This window comes from Myotis davidii, unplaced genomic scaffold (genome assembly GCF_000327345.1).
Source record: "Myotis davidii unplaced genomic scaffold, ASM32734v1 scaffold18, whole genome shotgun sequence".
Lineage (NCBI taxonomy): Eukaryota > Metazoa > Chordata > Mammalia > Chiroptera > Vespertilionidae > Myotis > Myotis davidii.
Window position 1 is genome coordinate 1,179,115 of NW_006292696.1, and position 14,556 is coordinate 1,193,670.

General features: G+C 48.5%; 1 protein-coding gene across 2 annotated transcripts in view; it reads right to left on the reverse strand.

The window, feature by feature from the left end:
- Window positions 1-3,069: 3,069 nt before the first annotated feature.
- The window catches only part of PDE6A (phosphodiesterase 6A), a 47,071-nt gene continuing 35,584 nt past the window's right edge, over window positions 3,070-14,556 (reverse strand). For both annotated transcript variants that reach the window (XM_015565609.1, XM_015565608.1), the window contains exons 18-22: window positions 8,945-9,008; window positions 8,575-8,649; window positions 6,871-6,954; window positions 5,781-5,928; window positions 3,070-4,101 (exon numbers count right to left, since the gene is read on the reverse strand). In XM_015565609.1, coding sequence (XP_015421095.1) covers window positions 4,022-4,101; window positions 5,781-5,928; window positions 6,871-6,954; window positions 8,575-8,649; window positions 8,945-9,008 — 451 coding nt within the window. In that variant the 3' untranslated portion in view covers window positions 3,070-4,021. The remainder of the gene's footprint in view (window positions 4,102-5,780; window positions 5,929-6,870; window positions 6,955-8,574; window positions 8,650-8,944; window positions 9,009-14,556) is intronic.

Below are 14,556 nucleotides of genomic sequence, written 5' to 3' on the forward strand. Positions count from 1 at the left end.
AGGGCTTTCCCCGGCTCCGTGACAGGGTCAAACCAGGGAATGGCTAACCTTGTGAGGTGTGGGTATCCCCAGGGGTACTCCATAGGGGGCATTATTTATTAGGAAGCTCGACAAGGTAACTACAGCCTGGGGTGCGTGAGTGCAAGGCTGTGTGTGTGTGCGTGCGTGTGTGTGTGTGTGTGTGTGTGTGTGTGTCTCTGTGTGCGTGCACCCGCATGCCTGTCTGTGTGTATGTGTATGTGTGGAATTACATTGATGCATTTCTTGAGAAAGGTGCAAGAATTTCACCTACACAGAGGGACACATCGCTTTGTTATTTATAATAGAAAGCTAAATTTTAATTTTTTAAAGGACACTGCTAATGATTGGGAATCTCGAGTTTTTAGTTTTGCTATTTTTTTTTAATTGGTAGAGGATTTTTATATATTTTTTTCCATTTTGTTGGGTTGTGTCCTTATTTATATAAATACTTTATCCGTAAGAGGCAAGGAAGAAATCTTCTTTGCTTTTAATTCTCGTGGTCGTCACCGTCCGTACTTTATTTCTGGTGTGATTCATCCGTCTTACCTTCTAAATGAGAAAATGTTTTCCTGTCTTTGTACATTGTCAGATTCTATAGTTTCATAGATAATTTAACCAGATTGCTCTATGTATTACTATTCTGTGAGTATAAAGTTCTATTTTAACGTCTGTAAATACTTCAGAACTGGCTTCTTTTCTGACTCCCACTGTGGAGTTATTGTTTACATCACAGAAACTGTAGAATCTCTATGCTCATGTACTGTAAATAGTGAAGTGATCTGCTTATAAATAAACTTAACAAATACACTATGGAGATTAAAAAGGAAATACCACCCACCGCCCTGCCCAGGTGTGTCTTTCTTTGTTGGTCCTGCGTGTCATTGAGGGGCTGGGGAAAAGGATTCTGGTCTTGGTGTCACCTTCTCAGCAAAGACCCTGGTCAAGGTCCCGCACCCCGTCCGGAATTTTCTGAGCTCACTTTTCGTTCCTTCACAGCGGTTTTCATGGGTCATAATGAATCATTCAGACTTCCCTCGCATAACAGATGTCCCATGACCGGCTTTGGCCATGACTTTTAGAAAGCCATGGCCACTTTCTGCACAAGGACTCCCTTGTTTGGGTGTAGCAGCTTTTCACACAGGCACACTAAATGAAGGTGCTGGATGCGATATTTTGACATTGTGGTTTCAGGCAGAAACACTCACCAACTGACGACTCTACAGCAACTTTTGGTCAGAGGTGGTGGCAAACAGATTGAATTGTGCGCCGTAGTTTTAGGTGAGCTAGAAACGTTTCCCTCTGCTCACTTAACCCCCAGCTGGAGCGCCGAAGTGGCATTTTCCAAGACTGAGCCTTGGCTGTGTGTATATTTCCTCAGTCTCAAAGCACTCTGTGTCTAGCCTTTATTTTGCCCTAAAGCTGCGTTCATGTTTTGTTTTTTAACATCAGTATTTTTAAGTGCAATCTGAGTGCATGATACCCATGTGCCCCCAGAGAGTTGAAACGCTGGTGAAGAAAATCACATACAAATAACAGGTGCAGTAAGCCATTCCATCTTATGTGCAAACGATTCTCAAATTGATGGTTTTTTGCCTACAGAAATAGTCTGTCATTGTTTGGGTGATTTATTTTTTTCCAGTCTGGAATTTGTCTGGATTTCTTTGGTGGGAAGAGAACACGTAATTTTTCCCTTTAAAAATGAGCAGGGTGCCTACACTTAGCGGCGGGCTCTCTGGCAGGAATGAGAGTCCTTAGAGAGGTTATGTGATTGATTACGCAGCATCTGTCACCCCATTACTAGATGCTCACCTCCAGGAGAACGGGGTGCTCCTCCATTCATGGCAGGGTGCCCAGCCCCCCTAGTCAGGAACTCATGAATGGGCGAGTGAGAGGCGTCTATCCATGGCCTGATGACTGTACAGAGCCAGGGAGGCAACCAAGCCACAAAGTCCAAGGTGCAGTCGGTGGCGCAAGAAATAGAATGGGAGCCTGTGTTTGAGACCCAGCTCTGCCACCTCGGTGTTGTGCAAACTTAGACAAGGCACCTCTTAGGGTCCCTGGCCTCCCCAAATATGAAATAAGATGATCTGCTTAGATGGACTCCAAGGTCCTAAATCAGGCTGATTCTCAGAAGCAGTACAAAATGATTGCAGGCAAAATGATGATAAGCCAGGACCTGGTGTCAGGCTGCTTGGCTTTGAGTCCTGACTTCACTACTTATCCGCTGGGTGTCCTTGGGCAGGTTTCTTAACCTCTCTGAGTCTCTTCCTCGTCATGTGATAAATGGGGCTAGTAATCATTTCCACCTTATCGGGTTGTTTGTGAGGATGAATTTAGACCATGCACAGTACCTAGGACATTAGAGGCACTTTGTCAACATGAGGTGCAACCCTCATCGTGCATGTTCTCATTGGTACGAACCGTAGACGCATGGCAAGGACCATGACCCAGGAGGGAAGGCTGAGGACGACAGAGAGTGGAGGAAACCTGCCCACGGGACAGAGCCTGCACCGGCAGCATTGCCTGTGTATTCCTGGGTGCCACTTCTGCACTCTGCCACTTAACCACTACATGTGATGTGCTCAGGGACATGCCTTTGCTTAAAAGACCACTGCTCTGAGAGTGTCCCGTTCAGGTCAGAAAATCCAGCATGGGAGGTCAGAGATGAGGGTTCCAGGCCCAGCTCCCTGTTGACTTGACAGAAACCATGGGCAGGGCTCATGCGTCAGGAACTCCGGTTGACCTGCTGTGGGAGTCCCAGGGACCCGTGCCCCGAACACTGTGTTCTCTGAGCGTGGGCTTCGGCTCCTGGAGCAAAGCCAGGGAACTGTGCCGTGAACTTCACACAGCCCATCCCCTGGCTGGCCCTCGAGCTCCTCCTCATTTACCTAAAAAAGGGAGGTGAGAGCAGATCCGTGGTTTACAGACAGTTCGGAGGAACCATGTACTCCTCCTCCAAGCAACTAGACCCAACACCCACTTGTAGGAGAACCAGGGGCAGAGGAAACCAACGGATACATCCAGAATATGGGCCAACTGACAGTCTGCAACAAGAAAAAGATTTAAAACCACTGAAAAGACGGCTAAAAGTATAGAACTTGTCTGGGTCAGATTCGAGCAAACCAACTCTTAAAGACATAGCTGCGCCAATGGGGGAGAACTGCTGTCCCGAGCTGGGTTCCCCAGAAGGCAGCCTCTGCAGTGGACCTCGTCCTGGAGCTGGGGTGGCTCTGCAGAGCTGTCCCCTGTTGGGCCAACAGGGCCAGACCTTAACTCCTGGCATGGATCAGCCATGGGCTGCAGGCCACCCAGGGGAAGGGTGTGCCCTTGGGCGAAGTGTCTCCATGCAGCTGAGGTCATCCCCAAAGGGGCGGCACAGGGCTGTCTTCCGGCAGCACTCAGCCACTGGGACCGCAAGCCCTTCTCTCTACAGTAGAGGGTCCAGACAGCTCGTCACAGCATAACCGCCCTGGGTGCTAGGTGTCCATTTGTTGCTTGTGATAATGATGTGGTTACATCAGAAAACGCCCAAATGTCTGGAATGGTCTGTCTGGAATTTTCTTTTAAATACTTCAGCCAAGAAAAAGTTGAAGAATATAAAAGGACAGATGAAACAAATGCGTCAGAAGCTCCATATTGGAATAGGGTGCTAGGCGGGGGTGCATTGTATAATTCCCTACTTTTGAGAATGATTGAAAATATTTAGAATAAAGTAGAAATGAAAGCATAAGGACAAAAACATGACTCTGTGGGCAGTTGAACCTGGCATTCCTTACATATTTAATTGATGTCTATGACAGCTAGAATGTCGGTTTTAGCTCATTCAAAAGTTCTCAAGGCTGAGAACTTGAAAGCCCCTCGCTAAGATGTAAGCTAAAGTCTCACTCAGCTTGCAACTCCTGTGACTCTGACTTCTCAGGAGGTGTCCTGTTCGCCCGTGGCTCGGGTGATCTCTTCCCACGCAGGGCAGTGCCATTCTGGTCAGCGGGTCCCCCGTGGGCTACTGGATACAGCAGGACTTGGATGCAGGCGCGCCCCCTCCAGGGCCGGGGTTCCCCCCAGGCTGATTTCCCGTGGCTGCTGCAATCAGACAGAAAGACAGCACGCCAGGTGAGAGGAGGCTGCAGGGGGGCTTCCCCTCTGCCCTGGTATCGACCAAGAGCTGCAAATTCAAGGGCTTTGAGAGGCCAACAGCTAACCACATGTGCAGAAGGCAAGCCAAGTGCAAGGGGAATCAGAAAGCAAGAATGTTTCTCTACACTAAGAAAAATAACAGCGCTCATGATGGTAAGTGGCGACCCACACTTGGCACTCATGTCTGAGAGACAACAGGGAGTGGCGGGGACTGTGGCAAGCTGGAGAGATTCCCCTGTCCCATCTAAAGGGGTGGGGAGGGGCCCTAGCCAGTTTGGCTCAGTGGACAGAGCATTGGCCTGTGGACTAAAGGGTTGCAGGTTCAGTTCCAGTCAAGAGCACATGCCTGGGTTGCAGGCTCGATCCCCAGTAGGGGGCATGCAGGAGGCAGCTGATCAATGATTCTCGCTCATCATTGATGTTTCTATCTCTCCCTCTCCCTCTCTGAAATCAATGAAAATATATTTAAAAAAAAATAAAGGGGTGGGATGGGTGCCACTCAGTTCCAGCTAATTGTTCCCATGCAGAATTGCCGATGGGTGTGGCCAGATGTTGATCTTTTCAAAGGACATGCCAGAAATCTAAACTTTTAAAATTGGAATTCTCTCCATTTGTAAAACACAGGCAGCAAATTCACATTTGAAACAAATGCAAGCCAAACAAAAGACATCGTGCAGGCCGTAAGCTAGCACAGCCCGGCCACTAGCCCATAAGACCATTTGTGCAAATTAGAAAAAGACGCTTCTTCCCCTGGACACTTGACTGCCGTTTTCTGGAAAATCGTAAGTATGATACAAATTGGTGGTGGCTGTCATACAAATCCTGGAGCTGCGAAAGCACCACTTACAGAACCCTGAGCGGTGGCCCCACAATTGTAGCCACCAGTTCAGAATCACCCCCACCCTGCAGAGCGGAGCTGGAGGCCCGTCCAGGCTAAGAACGATGGGCACAGGCCGTGTGCAGAGGAGGACAGTTAGTGTGGGGCGGGGACGAGAAGCCGCATCTTAGGAGGGAACTAGCGCCACACAACCGGTAAAGGAAATGACTTGGGGGCGCGAGGCGGGGAAGAGATGGGGAAAACGAATCCCATTCGATTCCTGAAGGCAGGGCTATGGCCAGTAAGTGGAAGTTTCAACCAGGAGAACAGTTTCAGTTCAAGGAAGAGCTTTCTAATAGTGACTGAATGAGGCTTTCCTGTAAGGTAGTGAGCCCTCTGTCACTAGTGTGCAAGCAAAGGGTCATGACGGCATAGATAGGATTCAAACATCACACAGAAGGCTGGAAACGTGGCCTCAAATTCCTTCTAACCAGTTAGTTTACGTTTCTTCTTTGCTCCTGGATAGGGCCCTCTGTCTAGTGCTGGTTGAGCGCAGTCAGGGAATCCTCGCAGGGAGCCTCAATCCTGGGAACCAGGCTCTGCCACTCACTAACGGTGTGACGTGGCCACAGTACGTCTGCCAGCCTCGGTGCCCTCCTTCGTAGGATGGGGACAATAATAGGTGATGGCAGAGTCTGAATGGGACCCCGTGTGTGTGGCTCTGCGGCCAGGCCAGGCCAGGCCAGGCACACCGTGAGCACTCGGTATGGGGGTCAGGGCTCCCCCTCCCGTCCCCCTCACTGAGAACCTTGCTTGGCTGCCTGCTGCTTCTGCTTCTCCTCTTCCAGAGCCTTCATCTTGGCCTCATACTCGTCAGCAAGTGCTTTCCACTCCTTGCGGTTGTTGGTGATCCCATCCAGCATGGGAGTGATCTCCTCATGGAAGCGGGAGAATTCCTGGGAGAGAGAGAAGCGGTCACCTCCCTCCCTCCTCAGAAACTCCTGGGAGGCAGGGAAACAAGATTCACCCCCCTCCTTACCCCCACCCCCCCACCAGAGTGTTAGGTGAGGAAACTGATATGCAAATCCAGGGCGGGCTGTGCTCAGAGCTGCCTGGTTCAGATCCAGGCTCTGCCAGGAGCTGTGTGACCTTGGGCAGGTCGCCTGCAGAGATAATACCTACCTCACGGGGCTGGTAACACACATCAAGCCCTTAGCCCAGGCTCCTTGTTTGACAACATGCTGAGGATGACAGCATTGGCTGCTCCGCCCTGGTGCTCAGAGCGTGCCCCTCCACCCCCCTGGCCCCTGAGCCTGTGTTATGTCAGAGAGGCACCTGTTCACCTCTGGGAGCACCTGAACTTCTTCCAAACCAAAGGGGTGCAGCTCACACAACAGAAAGAGCCCTGGACCGAGGGGGAGGCGGCCTGGCTCTCATCCCATCTCATGGCTGACCCCAGTGACCTCGGGCCTGTCATTTCTCATCTCTGGCCTCTGTTTCCTCACGTGGAACATGGCCTGAGTAAAAGTAACAAATGGGAGGTGAGCGGTGGCACAGATCATGTAAAAGTGGGTTTCTCAAGAGGGAGACGGCAGCTTTGAGCAAGAGCTCAGAGAGGAATTCCAGGTTATCTGCCGACACTGGGTTACGCTGACCCGTCACATGCCCACCAGCTAGGGAAGTGAGGAGGGTGTGAGTCTGCGATGCTTCCCTTCCCTGCCTGAAACCTTGCTTAGTCCCCGAGGGCTGTCTGAGGACCAGATGCCACTGCAGAGGAGAAGGGCTTTGTAAAATACCACCCGCTGGCCACTTGCCAGGGCTTAGGGTTCCTGCTGGCGTTTGGGAACCCCGGCTTTATCAACGACAAAGCCTTGGGCCGGAGAAAACACAGGACCCACCTTGTAGACGAAGGTGCAGACAAAGTCAATGAAGCCGACCTGCAGCTTGGGGAGTTCGTCCGCCTTGTTTCTGTCCATCATGGGCTGGCGTGGGGGAGAGAGCGTTAACGGCGCTGGCCCTCCTGCCGGTGAGGCATTCTTGCCAAACCAAGACCAAGCCTCCAACTCATCAACTTTCCAGATCGAACTAGCACGTTTCAGGAAATACAGGGCTAGCGGGACATGTTAAATAACACCACGAGGGGGACACTGCCCAACAGAAGACCCACCCTCTTCAACAAATAAATGACATAAGGAAGGTTGAAAAAAAAAAAGAAAGAGGACGAGGAAACAACTGTTGATGAAAAGAGAATAAACACGGCAACAACAGGAGGGCGCTGGTTCCTTGATTGGGTCCTGATCTGAGCAAATCAAACGAAATGATTTTCATTACTCAGCAGGGAAAGTGAAGGAGCTGGGGATTAGCGGATATTCAGGAATTATTACTAATCATTATCATGAGGTGATAATGGTACGGTGGTTGTGTGTGTTTGTTTAAAGTTCTTATCTCTTGGCCCTAACCGGTTTGGCTCAGTGGATAGAGCGTCGGCCTGCGGACTGAAGGGTCCCAGGTTCAATTCTGGTCAAGGGCATGTACCTTGGTTTCGGGCACATCCCCAGTGGGGGGCGTGCAGGAGGCGGCTGATTGATGTTTCAAACTCTCTATCCCTCTCCCTTCCTCTCTGTAAAAAATAAAAAAATCAATAAAATATATTTAAAAAAATAAAGTTCTTATCTCTTAGAGATACAAGCTATAACATATTCATAGAAGAAATGCTCTCTGAGACTTACTTCCTTTAAAATACATCAGCCAAAAGATTAAAAATGCACAGGGAAGGGTCAGAGATAAAACAAAGGCTGTCTGTGGCTAATGGTTGCATCTGGCTACAGAGGGCTCGTTAGCCATGCCCTGTCCATTATAAGGTGTTAAAGGAAGAAGAGAGTCACAAATCCCACTGGCCCTTGCTGGTCATGCTCATTGCCAGCTCCTCACAGCCCTGCCACTCTCCCTCCGGCCTCACGGGGTACCCCAGCACTTTCAGCACCTCACAGGTGAGCCCATCCCCACATCTGTGATTCTGTCTCCAAAAGGTCTCTCTCTTTTACCCCACCTTTACCTCCTAGCCCCGCCCCAGAGCAGGGCCCTCAGTGAACCCTCTACCTGGCCTCCAGCGGGAGCTGGCTGACTGACCAGTCAGGTTGAACTATCAACATCGGCGGGTCCGCAGCTTGACAAACAAGACCTTTCCTCCCCGGGACTCTCTGTTGTTAGAACAGGGCCTGGGAGGTGGCTGCCCAGGCTGTTGGAACTTAAAGGGAAATCCAAGTTTTGGTGTCCACTTGTCAGTGTCTGCTTAGCTGCGTGGGCTAAGGCCATCCCATCAGAGCAGGGTCCCAAACTCTGGGAGGGCACCCTTGCTGCGCTCACCCCCACAGTCTCTGCTGAGGGAGGTCTGGGGTGGGGCCTGTGAGTTTGCATCTCTAACATGTTCCCCAGTGAGGAGGCTGACGGGGCCGCACGTGGAGCAGCCCTACACTAGGGAAAGGCCATCTCTATGTCAGGGGGTGGGGAGAGGACACAGTCCTCTGCCAGGGCAAGGTCACAGGTGTCCATCAGGAAGAGGTCACACACCCACGTCAGGCTGATGTCCCCTCGCTACTCACAATGGGGTTCTGCTGCAGCACCGTGCGCTCCAGGTCACCTTGTTCCCAGAATTCAGCAGCAACCAGCAGAGCTACCTGCAACAGGCAGACCCCCGCAACCCTGAGTCAGCCCCAGCCCCAGTCCTCCTGCCCGTGTCCCGCGATTCTATTCCACTCCACTTGGATTTCCAGCTCAACAAAAGCATAAACCCCACCCCGGCCCGCCACCCACACATCACGGTCATCATGGGAGGGTCCTAAAGTGAGCTCCTTGTCTTGCCGGGGGAGGATGGGGCAAAGTGGGCTGCCTCTGGAGCTGGGGACCTCAAGCCCCCTTAGCTGCTGCCACCAGTACTGGAACCCCTCCTCTCGGCTCCGGAGGAGACCATACCTTGCTCTGCACCTCCCAGGGCTTGGTGATGGCGGAGAGATCACAGGCGGTCATCATCATGGCCCTGGGCACAGGACACCACCCATCAGTCCAGAGCCATTGAAGGCTGCACGTACTGTTAACTCCATCTACCCCTTCTTTCTGTCCCCCAACTAGTACGTGACCTCACCCCATTGTGAGGAGGGGGGTCACTTTCCCAGTACATCTGAGGGGGGGCTTTGAAGGCAGACGGTGGTTTAAATCCTGCCTCTGTCAATTACCAGGAGTTTGACATTGAGCAATTAAACCAACCTCTCCAAGCCTCTGTGCTTGGCTGTAATAATAATAGTAATTTCTTCATGGAGTGGATGCAAGATTGAATGAGATCATGTGTATAAAAATCTTAGCATGCGCCTGCGCATCGTATGTGCACAATAAATATTGGTAATTATCATGAACATATTTGGGGTTTTTATGATATACCACACACTGTTCTAGCCATTTCGTAGAGATCAATTTCATTTCAATCTCATCACATCTTCAGAGTTCCTTCTCACCTGTCTAGTAGAGAACAATGTTTGTCAACCTTTTCCCATCATCCTCCCCGTCTCCTGCCAAAAATCCTTCTTAGACAAAGTTTTTCTATAATTGCTCCACCATAAAATTTTAATTACCACAGACATACTGTATATCTGTTTAGAGGGCCACAGGCCATTGAAATGTCTAAGAGTTTTTGTTCATCTCCCAAGATCCACTTGTGCCTCAGTGGGCAATGCTTGTGTGGCTCAGTCATTGTGAGAAAGCTTTGCATTAAGAAGTAGAGGAAGGAATTGTCAAAACGTATAAGTGGTACACTTAGGATCTGCACATTTCATTGTAGGTAACGTTTGCCTTAAAAGAAAAAAAAGGAGCTGTAAACAAATATTGACCTCTAGTTAATGAGATACGTGCTGATGTATTTGCAGGAAAGTGCGCTGATGCCTGCAACTTACTCTGAAATGCATCCAACAAATAAGCTGGATTAACAGATAAAGGGATGAATTGACAATGTGTTAATGGCAGAATCTGGAGGGTGGGCATAACGTTCTTTCAACTCTCTGTGTGTCTGAAAAATTTCCTAGTAAAATGTTGATGCAAATAAAAAGTGAACTCATGAAATTTAAAAAAAGAAAAGGAGTTGAGGAAAGGGTTGGGGAAAGAAAGAAAGGATTGAAAGATGAACTCTTAAAGGAGTTTCCTAATAATAGGAAGGTGAGATAAGTATTATTACACAGGCAGGTACAACATAAGATGGAAAGGGAGGAGAATGGATAAAGAATTGGAGCGAGAGGGGAATTCAAGGTGTTTCAGAGCTGGGCTGTAGCGAAGCAGGTTGGCAACACTTGTAGGATGGAGAGGGTAGGAAGGAAGGAGGGGAGATGCTGCAGTAATTCTCAGAATCCTCTACTGTTGAATCCCTGTAAATTATTCTTTTTAAAATATATATTTTTATTGATTTCAGATAGGAAAAGAGAGGGAGGGAGAGATAGAAACATCAATGATGAGAGAGAATCACTGATGGGCTGCCTCCTGTACACCCCCTATAGGGGATTGAGCCCACAACCAGGCATGTGCCCTTGACCAGAATCAAACCCGGGACCCTTTAGTCCGCAGGCCGACGCTCTATCCACTGAGCCAAACCGGTTAGGGCAATAAATTACCAATTAAAAAAAATAATAGAATTATGGCCCTGGCCAGTGTGACTCAGTTGGTTGGGAGTTGTATCCAGGAGTTAACTTGTTTCCATTTCTTTCCTTTTGTGACCTGTCTCCACATTTTGGCTGCTTCCCTGTGTTTGTTTCTGTGTATTGGGTAGAGCTGTTATGCCTCCTGGACTTGGTAGAGTGGCCTTCTGTGGGAGGTGTCCTGTGGGGCCCAGTGGCTCGGGGTGGAGGTGCCCAGGCAGGGCCCAGCTGTGAAGCCCCGCGGGCTGGTACTAGTGCCGGGTCTGGGGCCTTTTATTGATAGGTGTGGAGCATGCTGTCCCCAGCTGCAGCTTGCTTGAGAGATTTTAGTAAAGTCTGAAGCCTGTGCCAGGACCAGCCATTCATTTGGGAAAGCTGCTTCAAACAGCTTGGGTTGGGCTACAAATTGGATGGGGCGGGGTCTCAGGGAATCCTCAGGGCGGAGCAAACAGAGTGGGCCGTGTTGATGGAAACTCGTCAGCCGTATGACAGGCACCCCCCCTCTCCGACCCCGCACAGGCACAGTGACCCCTTGGAGCACCCTCATCTGGGAGAAAGTGCCCCGGAATTCCTGCCCCGATGCCAGACCACCCAGTTCCTCCCCTTATGTGTCTGGGTCCCGCGGTGCTGGAACTTGGAAGAAGCCAGAAGTGTGAGTTTGTGCGCGGGCCTTTAAGAGGAACACCTGGGATCCCAGCAGCCTCTGTGTCACTGAGCCCCAAACCCGCTGGTTTTTACAGCCCTTAATTGCGGGGACTTCTCTTCCCAGCTCTGGAACCCTGGGCTGGGGGTCTGGTGTGGGGCTGGGAACCGCTGTTTTTACAGGCAGCCGCCGCAGGAACAATCTCCCTCCCGATTATATAAAAAAAAAGCACACGTCGGTTTCACGCCTCCGGCCCTGGCACCCCTCTCAATGTGCTTTTTTCTTTACTTCTCTAGTTACAGGACTTCCATTCAGCCAGCTTCCAGGCGGTTCTAAGTGATGGTTGTTCTGTATTTTAATTGTAATTCCGATGTGGTGGTGGGAGGCGGCGAGCACAGGCGGTTACTATGCTGCCATCTTGGTTCTTTTCTAAATATCTTCAATTAAGCAAACCCTCAAGCAAATAAGCTTTCAGAAATGCATACATTTCTTAGAAACACCTTTATGTTTTGTAATAACTTCAGAAGACGCGCCGTTGGCTTAATGCTAAGTGTTGTAGATACCTTATGCTTACCGGCAAACAGATTAAACAAATGAACGGTGAGCTTTGCATACAAGAGTCACTGGCTTCCTGTTACCTGTCAGGGCCGTCATTTTAAGTCCACAGGTGTGGCTTCACTGAGTGTTTACTGTGCTCGGCTGGAGAGGTCATGTGAAATTCACTCCCAGCTGTTGGGGAAACACGCCTGTGTTTCATAGACAGAGATCTGTTGTGTGTGTGTGTGGGGGGGGGATGGGGAGAGGACACTGGGGTACCAGAAAGGCCAATCCAAAGCCTCGTGCCCTAAAAACCAGGCATTACAAGGACAAGAGATGAAGGAGATGATAGAAAGAAGTGTCCAGATAGGCAAAGCATTTGAGAAGTAAACTCAAAGGGCTTAGGAAGTAGATTAGACATGCAAAGTGAGGAAGAGGGAGGTGTCTGGGTGGAGAGTTAGGGACAGCATGCTTATCATGTAGAAGAGAGTAGGAGTATGTCATGAAGACTTTGCATGCTGAGAAATTTGTACCGTTTCCTCTTGGCAAGTCTTCAAGAGCAGGGGATGGAGCTGAATGGGAGAACAGTATAAAATGCCATGCAGAACTTTGGAATCAGACACAATTAGATCCTCGGTCTTCTTACTTGCTGCACCTGGAGCAAGTGACTTAATGTGTTCGAGTCTCCATTTGCTCATTTGTAAAATGAGATAATCCCTAGCCAGTTTGGCTCAGTGGATAGAGCATCCACCTGAGGACTGAAGGGTCCCAGGTTTGATTCGGTCAAAAGAGTACATGCCTAGGTTGCAGGCTTGATCCCCAGTCGGGGGCATGCAGGAGGCAGCCAACCAATGATTCTCTCTCATCATGTTTCTATCTCTCTCTCCCTCTCCCTTCCTCTTTGAAATCAATAAAAATATATTAAAAATAAAGAAAATGAGATAATCATATTAGATTGGATCATATGAAATTCAGATTTTGTGGATCAAAAACAGTAAAAAATCAGCAATTTCATATGTTCAATGTAATTAATCCGTGCTGAGATGATTTTTCTAGTATACGCATTGTCCTCCTCTTCATTATCATTACCTTCATCACATTAAGCGTTTGTTCAGGGTTGCCAGGTGAGTCCAGTTGCCTGGCTGAAACAAGCTGAGCTCCTCCCCACCTGGTCCATCCCCAGAGCAAATGTCTCTTCCATGCAGCTGTGCAGCTCAGTAGCCCTTCTCCCTGGCCCCTGAAAACATCCCAGCCAACCTAAACGGGCACCCAGGCACGCCCTGGCGTTACACCGGGCCTGGCGGGCGTGGCCTGCAGGGGGAAGGTCTGAGGGAGCCTGAGAAAACTGTGGGTGTGCAAGAGATGGGTGGAGTGACTTGGGTTCCAGCCTTTGGTTTTCCACTAATGCCCGTGTGACAGTCGGCGAGTCACTTTGTCCCTCAGGGCCTGACATTCCTCATTTGAAAAACGTCCGACCAGGAGCTGGCAACTTTTTCTGAAAAGGGCCAGATAGTCAATATTTTAGGTGTTGTCGACCACAACACCTAGTGATCTTTATAGCAGTTACTCAACCTCATCATGATATGATGTGAAGGCAGCCATTAGGTCAGGGCCACTCATCTGTTAGGCTCAGGGCCCAGGATACTTTTAGGGGCCCATGGGATGACGCTCAATCAACTGAGCCACAATGGCCAGAGCTATCCTAATTTTTTACATATGTGTGTGCATACATGTGTATACATGTATGCATATATGTCTGTCTATATGTATATATGTCAATGAAAGATTTTTGAGCATGTATATGTATAATGTATATTAAAAGTCTTTTGTTGATCTCCCTTTCATATTTATCTGCAACCGAATATACCCATTAATTGAACTTATGTACATATTTTTTTCTTTGACCATAGGCCTCCAAGTTTTGAAATTTTTTCTTTTGGATTAAGTTATTATTTTTACACAATTAACCAATAAAATATACATATTGCCTATTTTTATATTTAATTACCAAACACTCAAAGTAAATATTTTTGGAAATTCATCTCTTACTGAGACAGGGTAGGACTATTTTTTAAAAATCAGTTAATGAATGAATATTTCTTATCGTTAGGCTGAGATAGGAATTAACAGCTATTTTCTGCCATTTTTTAATTTGTATAGGTGCAGCTAATTAGAAACCTTGGGAATGATTGGAGTTTTGTTACAACACTGTCAACCAATTCTTTGAATTTTTTCAAATTAACCGTTAACAATCATACTGTAATCATTATTCTGAATGGTCAATCAGCTGGTGATTCAGTGAGATTCTCCTTCAGTTTTCTTTAAAGCTAACATTACGATCATTCACTTCCTCAATTTCTGGGACGTATGCCATAAAGGTTTGACCGAGACCTTCACATGACTGTAAATTACACCCCTGACAGTTTCTCTGCAACACTTTGGTAAACCCAAGATACTCAGAATGGGTTAGATCTAGTAAAACATTACTAGTTATATCTCCCAGTGTTAAATTTTTTATAAAGTGCTTGTATCGAATAACAATTTTTAACGATTTCATCAAAACTTTGAAGCTACAAATATTTTTTAAAATATATTTTTATTGATTTCAGAGAGGAAGGGAGAGGGAGAGAGAGAGATAGAAACATCAATGATGAGAGAGAATCATTGGTCGGCTGCCTCCTGCAAAACCCACACTGGGGATAGAGCCCTGCAACCCGGGCCAGTGCCCT